Here is a 14,740-nt window from a genome sequence, read left to right on the forward strand (position 1 = left end):
TTTACATTGCTTCTTAAAGTGAGCAGATTGGCCATTTGGAGTGGCACTAGAGCTGACGAAGGTGCCTTGTGGAGAGCATGTCCGTGTGATAGCTTGTACATAGTGGTTTGTGATGACGTTTCCTTGTAAGCGGTGACTTAGTTCTGTCTTTCCCATTTTAGGCACTTACAGACTGAGATACGCACCTCCCCTCCCCCCTTCTAATGATACGTTGGATTCTGCAGACTGAAACGAGTAAAGCTTGCCTACTTAATACACTCAAGTGTGGGGAGTCATGGGGTGTGGAGGGGAGGAAAGGAAAGGTATTTTGTTTCTTTGTCTATACATTTCCTAGATTTCTATGCAGTTGGGATTTTTCATTTCTCTTGTACCAATGTCCAAAACAAGAAAGAATGCAATGCTTTTGAGCCTCTGGTCTCCTGGTTCAACAACAGGCTTCTATGTATGATACATGTAATTTAAACCTTCAGACAAACTATCGAAAGGAAAATGTTGGTGCGTGCTTTTTTTTTTACACTGAATACTTGCTGTGTGCAATGTTTACTGAATCTTTAAAACTGTGTATTTGACCTTTTTTTACAACACTGGTGACAGTCATATGGTTTTGAAAAAAAAGGAATTTTGCTTCTTCCCAGCTTTTCTCACTTTCACCCTAAACGACACTTTCCTCCCCAGCCAGCCTCACTCTGCCCCTGGCCCGCAGCAGGAACAGCCAGCAGTGCATTCACCCCACTTTTGTAAACTGCTCTGCGTATCAACCAAGGGCAGAATGTTTCACCCTAATGTTATGGGAGGAATCGAACTCCCAAAATAGTGTGTATATATGTAATAAACAGTGTCACGTAAATACATATATGCAGTGCTTGTTGTCCAAATAAAAATGAAAATAAGTGGAAGAGAGAGGAAGAAGTTAAACCATATGAAACTGAAAAAATATGACGTACGAAATGGACAAAAAGCTTTTTCTGAAACCAACTTTTTACTTCCATCATCCTTTTTTAGCCTGTTGCTTCAGAGAGACACAAAGTGAACACACTGGTGTGAATGTCGCTCTCTGTGTGCTTGTGTTTGTAATGGAAGTCTACAGCCAGTTTTACTTGTCTACCACCGTGTTGTGCTCAAAGAGACACTACCTGAGTAAAGATTTCTTCTTTCCCTATACCAACTGTTACAGTGTTACATTGTGTTTAAAATGTGTATGGTTTATTGCAATCTGAACAGAGCTATGGGTTTCTACCATGTCAGGTTATTTGTTCCCTGTCTCTCGTAGCAAAGTCACTTTTATAACAGTTTACCACTATGCTTGATTATAATGTGAAAGACTGAATTCTGAGTGTGTTAAGATGGTATTAATCATGTCGGTGTCATGTCACTAAGTTTAATGCTGCTGTTTTTAAAAAAGAAAAGTTTTTTTAAAAAGCCAATCTATGTACTAAATTGCTTCCAGGTAATTTTTGATTTCCTAAAGTGCACTGAGGTTATCTGGAAGATTGGGTGTATTTTTTGGTGACTGCTGCATTCATCAGCAATGAACAGCTTCCACTGTATAGTCCTAGGGGTAAGGGGTTGGGGGTTTCATTTTCCATTCCTCAGCACAGAGCAGAAATGATGGATTTTTGTTGTGTAGAGTCACGTTGGTATGCAGCAGAGGAACGTCAACATTTGGTCTTGTTTCAGAAGCCTAACAGATTGCTAGACAAGAGAAAAAACTTGAAGAAAAAAGAAGCTTAATTTCATGCTTCATAAGTAGCATTTATATTTATAGCACCAATGTACATTTTGAAACTTTCTTTCAGGGGTGGGAGTTATGGGGAAGGGGTGGGTGTGAAGGGGTAGATGAAAGCTTTAATTTAGAAAGAAAGTTGGAGTAAAGGAAATTATTTTGATTAAATATATTTTATTTGATCTGGGTATTTTTGGACCACATTATTAAATTAATTGTTAAGCTGCAGTTGAGTTGTTCAAGTGAGAGTTTTGATAAGCCACGTATGGGCCGCATTGTGAATCACTTGCCAGTTGTACTTTATGGAGCTTATTTTATGATTTAAAATACTGTACTGTACATAGGAGGTATGTTACCTTCTCCTTATTTGTATGTTTACCATATACTTTGATATTTGAAATGTTATGTACTGGAAAGGCCACTTATATTTCTAGAACAGATTGGATTTTATGCAACCTTTTTTCCTTGAATTAACAGCAATAAAAAAATGAAAAACAGCTTAAGAATTGTGCCTCATTGTAAATTTTGTAAAAGTGGAGATAGGACATCATACATGGTGATTTTTTTTTTTAAATTGTATTTATGTATGTAATTATCTTGGGGTCCGAATCAACCCATTTCCCTGCAGGGTGGGCAGTGAATCCCAAAGTTATTTACCATCTGGATGTTCCTCAGTTCTTCCCCCAGATAACTTCTTTGTTTCTGAGACAGGGTCTTGCTCTGTCGCCCAGGTTGGAGTGCAGTGGTGCGATCTCAGCTCACTGCAAACTCCACCTCCCTGGGTTCAAGCGATTCTCCTGCCTCAGCCTCCTGAGTAGCTGAGATTACAGGTGTGTACCACCATGCCAGCTAACTTTTGTATTTTTAGTAGAAACGGGGTTTCACCATGTTGGCCAGGCTGGTCTTGAACTCCTGACCTCAAGTGATCTGCCTGCCTCTGCCTCCTAAAGTGGTGGGATTACAGGCGTGAGCCACCATTCCCAGCCTCCCAAATAACTTTTATATAGAGGTCATCTGCGTGACCACTAGAGAAAGGGGGACTGCACTCCGTGAGTTGAGTGCTTGGCTGCGTGCCAAAGGCTATGGTAGCAATGAGGCAGAGTCCTTATCAATCTTGAGCTCATGTTTCCAGTTTAGGCCTTTACCCACCAAAAGTGTAAAGGACTCATTACTTGTAATATCAGCTTTGTTAGTGTGATTTTTTTAGCCAGGCCCCTCTCTGAGTACAATATATATTATTTTTTATTTCATTGCTTATCTCAGCTATAATCCAGGCTCAAAGTTTTTAAGCGGTCGGTAATTTGTAAGAGACGGTTGGGGGCCTGTGTGTGTTGTTCCACACCGCCCTTGCAGCAGTCCCGGTGGCCAGCACCGTCCTGGGCCTCGGCCGTTTGTCAGGAGCCCACTAATGACTGTGCACTCTGGATCCAATTGGGTGGGCAGTGAGTTTGAAATGATTATAAATTCCCTGATTGTTTGCAGGGCACCAACTTTCCTTTTCAGCCAACAAATAATGCACCTATAGGTAACATGTAAATCATGAACCCAGATTCACATTCACTAGCATGTCCCATATCCTTAGCTATCCCTCCCTCTCCTTCCCCCACTACACTAAGGTAACCACTGCTCTAGATTGTGTTAGTCGTGTGTGTGTGTGTGTGAGAGAGAGAGAGAGTTTCGCTCTTGTCACCCAGGCTGGAGTGCAATGGCGTGATCTTGATTCACTGCAACCTCCACCTCCTGGGTTCAAGCGATTCTCCTGCCTCAGCCTCCCGAATAGCTGAGATTACAGGCATCCACCACCGCGCCCAGCCATTTTTTTTTTGTATTTTTAGTAGAGAAGGGGTTTCACTATGTTGGCCAGGCTGGTCTTGAACTCCTAACCTCAGGTGATCCACCCACCTCGGCCTCCCAAAGTGCTGGGATTACAGGTGTGAGCCACTGCACCCGGCCTTGTGTTAGTCTTTTCCTTTTTTGTTTCCCCGTACACTGCTCCTAAATACAGTTTCTTTTTGCTTTTCTTGAGTTTTATAAGGATATCCTTTTGTGCCTAGTCTTCTGTGCCTGGCTCTGCTTATCTGATTTTGTGATTGTGATGTTATGTTCTTATATTTATTCATTTTCCCTACGTTATAATAGTCTCATTTTGAGGAAGAATGTAATTTCTCCATTCTGTCGTGGACATTTGGGTGGTTTTAAATTTTTTCTGTTACAAACAAGGCTGCTGGGAACATTGTTGTCCCTGGTTCGTGTGTACACGAGTCCTCTAGGGCATCAAGCTGGGAGTGCAGCGGCTGGGGTTTAGGACATGCAGGTATTCAGTTTGCCAAGATTTGCAGTATTGTTTTCCAAGTGATTTACACTCGCACCAGCAATGTAGTAGGGACCCCTGAATGGGTATCCAGACCCCCTCCCGAGATGGTGTCAGCGCTGTGGAAGGTAGGGTGGACCCTCCCGAGATGGTGTCAGTGCTGTGGAAGGTGGGGTGGACCCTCCCGAGATGGTGTCAGCGCTGTGGAAGGTGGGGTGGACCCTCCCGAGATGGTGTCACGGTGCTGTGGAGGTCGGGGTGGACCCTCCCGAGATGGTGTCACGGTGCTGTGGAGGGCGGGGTGGACCCTCCCGAGATGGTGTCACAGCGCTGTGGAAGGCGGGGTGGGGAATGCATGTGCAACCTAGGTCTTTGCATCTAGAAAGAGCCCCAGGGTGGGGTCAGCGTGGAGAGTCACCTTGGGGAAGGGGACGCAGGCTGGGCAGGAACAAAAATGACAGCAGTGTGTGGCTGGGGATGTGGGGGAAGGAGATACAGCCATAGCAGAGGGAAAATCATAAAGGAGTTTCAAGCTTTGTGGGTACAGTAGGTAAAATGGGATCAGACTGGAGAATCTGGAGTTGGTTGCATGAAAAATGGGAAGTTTCCAAGTTTTGAATAGAGGGAAAACACACTGACAATGGTATTTGAGGAAATCCTCAGGTGGTTAAGGAAAGAGAGCCTGGAGGCTGAAAGACGGGTTGGGCATGGCCAGGAGGACCCGAGACTAAGGTGTTGGCCATGGGAAGGCCCTTTTAGAAAGGGATGGAAGAGACAGGTAGAAGGAACCTTGATGCTCTGAACTTTATTTTCCCTAGATGTAAAATGAGAATGTCTCTTTCAAATTACGTTTCAGTGGCCGGGCACAGTGGCTCACTCCTGTAATCCCAACACTTTGTGAGGCCAAGGTGGGTGGATCACTTGAGGTCAGGAGTTTGAGACTAGCGTGACCAATATGTTGAAACCCCGTCTCTACTAAAAACACAAAAACTTAGCTGGGCATGGTGGCGGGTGCCTGTAGTCCCAGCTACTCAGGAGGCTGAGGTGGGAGAATTGCTTGAACCCGGGAGACGGAGGTTGCAGTGAGCCGAGATCACACCACTGCACTCCAGCCTGGGTGATAGACTTCATCTCAAATAAATAAATAATGGCTCTGAAGGTTAAATAATCTATGGGAAAGGTCTGACATAATAAATAAATAATCTATAAACTATGGGAAAGGTCTGGCACTGAGAAGCCACTCAAATTCTAGTTGAATTCAATTTTGATGAACAGGGAGATTGTAATACTATTTTAAGAGACAGGGCCAGCCAGGCACAGTGGCTCACACCTGTAATCCCAATACTTCAGGAGGCCAAGGCCTCGGGCAGATCGCTTGAGCCCAAGAATTCAAGACCAGCCTGAGCAGCATGACGAAACCCCATCTCTACAAAAAAATACAAAAACTAGCTGGTTGTGGTGGTCTACGCCTGTAGTCCCAGCTCCTCGGGAGGCAGAGGCAGGAGGTTCACTTGAGCCCAGCAGGCAGAGGCTGCAGTGAACCAAGATCATGCCACTGCACTCCAACCTGGGTGATGGAGTGAGACCGTGTCTTTTTTTTCCTTAATAAAAGGGAAAATGTGGAGAACAGGTTTGGGTAGGAGTGATGGCCGTGATTCTTTGGATGGTGAGGAACCTAGCAAACACAGCTCTTCATTAGACTAAGATTAGTTAATTTTGCTCTGTGCACTGATAAAGGATATAGAAGCTATTCCTTGCCCTCACAGATTAAACCTACTTGGAGAGCTTGCCAGTTCATGGTACGTATGGACTGTACAGACATGCCGAGTCGTACAGCCGTGATTATTCAGTACCAAAGTAAAAGTTCATGGCAAGGCAAATCTACATTTCATTTTGTATGTAAGCACTAAGAATCAAATGTTTCTGAGAAGGCTCCAGAGATGACAGAGCACGGTGTGAAATACCTGTTTTCTGAACAGGTGGCACCTAGTGCTCAGCAGCACCATCCATTTGGGCTTGGAAGAAACCGTTTTCAGTTCTCCATACTGATTACAAAAGCATTCCAAGGTGAAGGCAGTGAGACCCTATGGAGGCAAGCCGTGACAATGGTTCCACCCCATGACACTCCCATAATCTTACAAGAAAGAAAAAATACCCCCCTCCACCCAACCCCACCCCACCGAGAGGGCTCGCTGATTTCCAGAGCAGTGAGTTTTGAGGTGTGAGACATGAAGTAAAGAAAGGGGGCCCCTGTCTGGAAATGGGGTCACGACATCTCTACGCCTTCCTCTCCTTAGGGGACAAGACCAGCTGTTAAAGGATGAGGGGCTCTGGGGTCCCAGGGCTGAGAGGCAGGTGTCAGCTCGGGGCGGAGGGAGCTGGAGTGCCCTCACCCCTTCAGATGACCCTGTGCAGAGAGAGGACAGGCCAGGGCGGGCAACCTTGTCTTTCCCTGGATGCCCGTGGACATACTGGCTTTGCACAGGGTGGATTCCTAAGGTCAGTCTATTACTGCTGCTTACAGCTATTGTGCCTGTCCATGCAAAATTTACCTAATTCCTCAATGCTGTCCTCTGTTGTAAACCCCCTGAATTGGAACATGGGTGCACATCACCTGAGCTCTGTGTGTGTATGCAAATGTTTATCAATTGTGGGAGCTTTGGAATTTGGGGGGTTTGGGGCTTCCTCTTGTCTGTTCTGTAATAGGGGGCACATCACACGTGTGGGGACCAGAGACCCTTCACGCAGTCACCTCCACCTGCAGAGAATGCGGGCCGTGGTCACCAGAAGCCCTCAATCCCATGATCCTGTTTTGCTCTTTGAAATGTGGCGGTGGGAGTTGTGGCGAGGTGGGGGGTTGGGTGGTTCTTCATTGTTTTTCTTTTTCCTCTTGCAGTTCCAATTTGAGCCGCTGTGAAAAAGGCCTCCAGCAGCCTCTCAGCAGAAGAGATTGCTCATGGAACGCAATGCCACCTGGTGGGGGACGAGGACAGTGCGAGCAAGCAGGTGTTACTTCCTACTGACCTCATTTAGAGAACATTAAACGTAAGAGAGAGAACATTTGGGGTTGTAAGCCTGTGCCCAAAACCTTAAAGAATGCAGGCAGCTGGCCATAAAAGCGACTTGAGCAATGCCCTCATTCAGCCGTCGAAATCTCAGTTCGTGTGTAAGCACTTTAAAGTTTCCTCTGCACTTTTCCTGTGTTCATTTGGTCATCACAGCTGTGAAGTGGGCTGGGAATTTTTCCCCTCGTTTTATGGGAGAGGAATTTTGGGTTCAGCGAGACGAAGTGCTGCAGACTGGCCCATGATGACACTCAGGCCTCTGCTTGAAGTTGGTGCTCACTTCCCGGCACCACTTCCTGCCCCCACAGGTGCTTCTGGCAGAACCCAGGGCAGTGACTTTATGGAACTGTGTAAGATGATAGGAACCCACAGGTGGAATGGCCGTGTGCTTTCTGGTCTAAAGAGGGCTGGACCAGGTCGTGGGCACACGTGGAACACACACCACGTCCTATCCCATAGTGAGGGAGGCCTCTTCCATGTGGCTCTCGAAGGATTTGAGGACACGGGAGGGTGAAAAGTTTCCAGAGAGAAATATTCAGGACTTTTAGAACTAGGCTTTCAAAAGCATTTGCCTGTCAGATAAATTCAGGTGGCATCAATGCAGATGTTAAATGTGTACAGATACCCCCACTCGCACACTGAGTTGTGCTTCACTCAAGTTTTGTGCACGGAGTATTCCATTAGATCTAATGAAGCAGTGGGGCAAGCAGAAAGGAGAGGTGACTACTGATGTTTTTAAAGCTCTGACAGTCACGTATAGATTGTCCCAAGTACCCCTTCGGCCTGCTGCCCCCAAGACACTCCAAAGGCAAAGATGGATGGTGACAAAGTAACCTGCACACAGAAACAAGAACAGTCACCCCCCACCCCAACAAGCCCTGCTGAAAGTGAAGAATGCCACCAGGCTGCCTGGCAGTTACTGAGTGCTTCTTCCTGCTAGCCTACTGGAGTCACATCGTATTTGTTACATGGTAACTTAATTGTACCTTCCATGCCTTCACAAAATCAATTGTACAAGAGAAGGCACCCACCACAGTCCATGTGACCTTTCTCAGTCTGATTTACATAGTGGGGATGGTGACACTCGCTTTGTAGGGTGGTTGCACAGATTGAACCTGGCAAACAGACATAAAGCACTCAATGTCTGACACATAGTGAGCTCTCAAGAAGTTTGTCATGCAGGTGACACTTGAATGCCCAGTATGGGCCAGACATCATCAGCTCATTTCAACCCCCACAGCCCTGTGAGGGAGGAACTCCGCCCCATTTTACAGTTAGGGAAATTGAGGCACAAAGGCTAAGAGTTGGTATTTAAGGACACAGAACAATCGGGTGATGGTGAGCCCAGGCAGTGTGGCGACAAGGTTGCTGCCCCACGCCGCCTCTGTCTGTTTTGTGGGTATGTCGGTGTGAGGTGCAGGCAGCCCTGCACTGGCATTCAGCAGGCAGGACTCCCGGGCAGGCTCTTCTGCGAACACTCATGGGCCACCAGCCCTTTCTAGAGCTTTCCTTTTTTTTTTTTTTTTTTACTTGAAAGCTACGTGAATGGTTGGTAAATTGGTATAAAAATGGAATTAAGTCTTAATCTCGAAAGTTCCGTTCAGTTCTAAAATTCTGTGAATTGAAGCCTACTTTCTCACTTTAAATGATTATTGGGTTTCCAGTTCTTTATCTTTGTGCTTTCTGATTGAAGTGATTTGAAGTTCTTATTCTGTGTATTGGGGAGCACAACCCGTCACAGCGTGGCGGTGGGATGGGAGACCGACGTTCGGCCGGCCGGTCACTAGGGGGCAGCATCGCACGGGGCTGGCTGTCTCTGACCTTAGGGAGCAGTTTCTGCCCCTCCTGCTCGTCAGAAAATCTCTGACTCCTCTCTGCTTGCATGTGTAAAGTTTTCATTTTCAGGGGCTTTTTAGTCAAAAAAATAAAGCTGCATGACTTAGTGCCGAAGGATATGAGTTAGGCGTAGCTCTCAGGTTGCCAGCATAAACCAAGGGGCATCAACCTACCACCCACAAGCTAAGAATGGTTTTTGCATCTTTAAATGGTTGAAAAAGGAAAAAGAATGTTTAATGACACGTGAAAATTACATGAAATTCAAATTTCAATGTCTGCAAATAAAGTGCATTAGCACACGGTCCTCTTGCTTCTCTACATGTTGTCTGTGGGTGCTTTGTCTTAGCAAAGTGGAATAACTGGGACGGAGGCGCTATGGCCCTCGAAACCTAAAATATTTGCCGTCTGTCCCTTACAGAAAAAGCTTGCCATAATCAGCCTTATCTGAAGAAAGATGCACTTCGCATTATCTTGAAGGTCCTGATTTTCTGGGAGGAGGCGCTCGTGCCCTCCTTTTCAGGCTCTGCTTTCTTGGCGCAGTCAGTAGTGTCTGGCGCTTAAGAAGGCACAGAGGCTAAGAGTGGGTGAAGTGAGCCCAGGCAGTGTGCGGCACTGAGCGCTTAGGAAGTTGCTGGCTCTTGTGCACAGTCATTCAGCAAGTCTTGGCTGGGAGCTTAGCCTAGCGAGAGGCGTCCTAGCACCAAGGATCAGAAAGAATGGGGAGGGGAATGGGAGAAGGATTTTCAAAGGGCGTGTTTTAGTTGAGACAAGAAGGAAGAAGTGAGATTTTCCTTAGTGAAGAGGTGAGAGATGGCAAAGGAAACAGCATCGCCCAAGGTGCTTCTGGGAAGAGTAACTAATGGAGAGCGCGCTGGGTGGGGGAATGAAAGACTCCAGGTCCTGCTGCGGGAGCTGGGAGGCGGGGTGGCCCGGAGACAGGCGGGGACAGGCAGGGGCTGCAGGCCCCCGCTTAACCGCAGGAGGGAGCCAGGAGAAGTGGATCTGAGGGAAACCTCCCCTGTACACAGGCTGCATTGGTGGTGCCTGAGGGCATCTGGAAGACTGCGGTTCTCGGAGAGTGGTGGTTGGGTCACTTGCAGCAGTCCCCTAATGGGCTTCAGTGAAAAGACAGACTCCTGGACTCTCCCTCTTCCCAAACACATTCCTACAGAGTGGACGTTTCCAGAGAAAACACAGCCATCAAAAAAGGTTGAAAGTGAGAATTAGAGACACTGGAGAAGATCAAGAGAATGTGCAAAATAAATAAATAAATAAATAAAAGATTTCAAGAATGAAATGGCTGTTGTGGTGACATGCATTAGAGATAAAGAATTATTCCATGGGGTCACTGAAGCTAAGAAGACGGGTGTTGGGGGATGGGGGCAGCAGCGGGGAGGGGATGAGGACAGGGTTGGAGGAAGATGCCAAGGCAGATGGGAGCTGTGAAGGCGGAGTTGTCCGTTGTACTTGGGGCGACGGGGGATGGCCTGATGGTGTCCTTTATCCTGGTGACATGGGGGGAGGCAGGCACTGAGCAGAGGGACCAAGGTCTGGAACTGCTGCTTGGATCAGGGAGCCGAGGGGCCCTGAGTAAAACTCCCAACATCCCTGAGGGTCCACTGAGGTTGAAACCGTGGATTGGAGGTGTGGCCAATGACAAAACACAGCTTAGAAATCATTTTTTTCTAATGATGTAGAAAGCTGAGGCAAGAGAAGGGTTAGGTTGATTTGGGATGGAGATGTGCAGGTTCCCTGCAAAGATTTTGTGTTGAGTTCACTGCCCTTGCTAATTCAACTACCCTTTTTGGGCTTTCACTTCTCCTATCACTCTCCCCGCAAACCCATTTCTATCTCTGCTACAAGTCGAATGCCTTGTTAGGGGTGCTGCCTCCAGCTCCCAGGGTTGCAAGTCTGCACCCTGCATGCCTGTTCCCTGCAGCCACATTGGGCCCATCCCAAGGGTCCCGCTGCCTCCAGGCCTCTTGGGTCTTCACTTTTTCCAATCCCTTGTTTTGGTCCCAACTTCTGGGTCACTGTTCGCAGACTAAGTGGAGAAGGGACTTGCCCCAGGAGTCCCAAATCTTGTCCACGAGACACTGATAAATCTCTGGTAACTCACATCAATCAAACCAGAGACAGAAAAGAGTTCCCTAGGCAGGTCAAGGCCGTGGTTTTTCTACCTAGACAGTGTGTGCGCATCAGGCAGCAAGCTGAAGTTACACACCGGCAGCAAAGGCGTACCAGAAAACTCCATTTGGACTTAATTTAGATTGTGCAAATATGAAAAGGTGAGTGACTGACATGTGCCTTTTACTAATGGTAGGGGTGAGGGGAGGGAGAGCAGTTTGCTAAACATAGGAACATGATTTCTAGGGAAATGTTTAAACCGTTAGGACAGGGCTCATGCCCATAATCACTCTGGGCGGTTGGGGTCAAGGGACGGCTTGAGGCCAGGAGTTTAAGACCAGCCCAGGCAACATCACAAGACACCCATCTCTACCAAAAAATAAAAATTAGCCAGGTGTGGTGGTGCGTGCTTGTGGTCCCAGCCATTCAGGAGGCTGAGACCGGAGGATTGATTGAGCCCAGGAGTTCGAGGCTGCTCTGAACTATGGTCACACCACTGCATTCCACAGCCACAGCGAGACCCTGTCTTAAAAAGCAAACTGCTAGGACAAGTGACTTCCAAGCATTTCACAAGGATCTATTAAATAACAGATAAGTACTATTACAATTCTACTCTAGTTAACCTCCGTCTAATTGCTAAATTTCTGAACAGAAGTGTAGAGGTTATCGGCATAGACTCAGTTTGAATCCTAAGACCACCATTTACATGCTGGGGCCACAGAGCAATTTCCTTTCCCTCTGAGCCTCAGCTCTTTTACCTGTAAATAAAAATCACAGTAGTGTCCACCCCACAGGTGTGTGCAAGGGTTAGATCATCTAAACGTGGTATCTAGCATACAGGGAGCACTAACACGGTCTTCTATTTTCTCTTAAAATGTTTACTTACTCAAAACCTGCCTTCCTATTTTAGGGCTTATCAAAGTTAGAAATGCCTCCCTTTTTGGGTTAGACTGTGCCTTGCTCTTTCATGTTAGCTGTTTTTATTTTACATACTCATAATCATTCTATCCAATCATTCTGTATCTTATTTTTTATTAATACGAGGGATGAGCCAACATTGATATTTTGTTGCTAACCAGCCTATAGTTACGTTAGGGTTCACTCTTTTTTTTTTTTTTTTTTTTGAGACGGAGTCTCGCTCTGTCGCCCAGGCTGGAGTGCAGTGGCTCGATCTGGGCTCACTGCAAGCTCCGCCTCCTGGGTTCACGCCAGTCTCCTGCCCCAGCCTCCCGAGTAACTGGGACTACAGGCGCCCGCCACTACACCCGGCTAATTTTTTATATTTTTAGTAGAGACGGGGTTTCACTGTGTTAGCCAGGATGGTCTCCATCTCCTGACTTTGTGATCCACCCGCCTCGGCCTCCCAAAGTGCTGGGATTACAGGCGTAAGCCACCGCGCCCAGCCTAGGGTTCACTCTTGTTCAGTTCTGTGAGTGTTGACAAAGGTGTGAGGACATGGATCTGCCATTACAGGGTCATACAGGATAGTTTCACTGCCCCCAACGTCCTCTGTGCTCCTCTTCTTCATCCTCCCTCCCCTGAATCCCTGGCAACCAATTTTTTTTTCAAGATGGGGTCTCACTCTGTCACTCAGGCTGGAGTGCAGTGGTATGATCTCAGTTCACTGCAACCTCTGCCACCCAGGTTCAAGCGATTCTCCTGCCTCAGCCTCCTGAGTAGCTGGGATTACAGGCGCCCGCCACCATGCCTGGCTAATTTTTGTATTTTTAGTAGAGATAGGGTTTCACCATCTCGGTCAGGCTGGTCTTGAACTCCTGACTTCAGGTGATCCACCCACCTTGGCCTCCCAAAGTGCTGGGATTACAGACGTGAGCCACCGCCTCCAGCCTACTTACGTTTTATTGTCTACCTAGTTTTGCCTTTTCCAGAATGTCATGTAGTTGGGATCATGCGGTCTGGAGCCTTTTCAGGTTGGCTGCTGCCGCTCGGCAGGATGCATTTCAGGTTCCTCCATACTTTTTCGAGGTTGGATTGCTCGTTTCTGGTCTTGCAGAGTAGTAGAATGTTATATGGATGTCCCACACCTTATCCATTCACCTACTGAAGGACATCCTGGTTGCTTTGACATCTAGCAATTATGACTAAAGCTGCTGTAAACATTCACGTGGACATGTTTTCAGCTCATTTGGGTAAACACCAAGAAATGTGATTGCTGGATCATGTAGTGAGAGTATGTTTAGTTTTGTTAAGAAACTACCAAACTGTCTTCCAAAGTGTGTTTACCTTTTTAGCATTACCACCAGCAATGAAGGACAGTTCCTGTTGCTCCACATCCTCACCAGCATTTGGTGGTGTCAGTATTTTGCATTTTAACCTTTCTGATAGGTGCGTAATCACATTATTCTCTTAATTGGCAATTCTAATGACCTATGATGTTAAACATCTTTTCATATGCTTATTTGCCGTCTTCGGTGAGCTGTCCAGATCTTTTGCTGATTTTTTATTGGGTCATTTTCTTATTGTTGAGTGTTAAGAATTCTTTGTATACTTTGGATGCTAGTCCTTTATTAGATATGTGATTTGCAAATATAGAATTTTCTCCCAGTTTGTGGATTGTCTTTTCATTATCTTACTGCTTTGTTCTTTTTATTGCAATGAAACTAAAATTTAAGGACACTAAGGGACAGAGAACAGTCAGAGGTTTCTCTGTGTCTTTATTCTTGTTAGATGCATTGCTGAGCAGTCTCCAGTGGTGCTTCCTTGTACAGTCAGCAACAGGCCAAAGGTGGGAAGTCCACAAGCCAGAGCTGGCACAGCTCCATCAGCAGAAGGCGTGGACCCTGGGGGCTTTCAAGTCCTTCCCCTACAGGGACAGCCAGCCACTATCCAGGGACTGGGCCCGGGCTGACCCTTTTTATTACCTGCCCTACCCAGAGTATAGAAATTATGACCTGAAGGATGTCCCGTCATCACATTGCTTGACCTTATTTGGGACACAGGACTGAGCTCCTCCCCAGTGTATTTATAGAGATGTGCGCATTGGAGAAGCAAGTTCCCAGGTTTCTAAACTTAGAGGCTTCAAGCAGGGTTTGCAGGTGTTGCCTCCCCCTCCCCCATCTCCCCATGCAAATGTGCCTCCTTTCTAGAAAGCACACGCAGACCTTGGTAAGGCCTTGGTGGAACAATAGACAACAGTCCCAATCCTGTCTGCTTCCCGCAGGGTGGGAAGTCATCACACGGCCGTGGAAGGGAAGTTCAGCCCACGGAGGGCTTTTCCTGTGGTTCTCCAGAATGCTTCTCCCACCCTCCCCACCTCCTGATAACGCAATGCAATGTCCTGATGCTTCAGAAAAGCAAGTATCTTCTGGGGAGTTCGATGTTAAAATATGCCTGTTTCTGGCTAGGTTGAAAAACCATGGCCAAGGAGGAAGTGACCTGTTCTGGAGTTTCTCTGTTCCCAGTGAAAATAAATCATTATGCCCAGCTGGTTTGCAATTCCAGTTTCCTTTTAAATCAGACTCTACCTAAACTGAAAGTGGAGGTGTGTTTATTCTGGCAAAGAATGGTAGCACTTCTTGATTGAAAACGTTTGGAAAGGCCCTTAAAGTCCAGTGCAAAGTGGTGGAGCACAACTGTCACTGTGTTTCCCCCAGTGCAGTGCAGGGACCACCGGGAAGCCTGTGAAATGCAGCCTCCAGGGCACAGCCTAGCCCCACT

The 14,740-nt window shown here is 46.8% G+C and overlaps 1 protein-coding gene across 1 annotated transcript in view; it reads left to right on the forward strand.

The window, feature by feature from the left end:
• The window catches only part of ZCCHC2 (zinc finger CCHC-type containing 2), a 59,232-nt gene extending 57,006 nt beyond the window's left edge, over positions 1-2,226 (forward strand). Inside the window, exon 15 of the mRNA XM_025364944.1 lies at positions 162-2,226. Coding sequence (XP_025220729.1) covers positions 162-229 — 68 coding nt within the window. The 3' untranslated portion in view covers positions 230-2,226. The remainder of the gene's footprint in view (positions 1-161) is intronic.
• The last annotated feature ends 12,514 nt before the right edge of the window (positions 2,227-14,740 follow it).

Source organism: Theropithecus gelada, chromosome 18 (genome assembly GCF_003255815.1).
Source record: "Theropithecus gelada isolate Dixy chromosome 18, Tgel_1.0, whole genome shotgun sequence".
In the NCBI taxonomy this organism is placed as follows: Eukaryota; Metazoa; Chordata; class Mammalia; order Primates; family Cercopithecidae; genus Theropithecus; species Theropithecus gelada.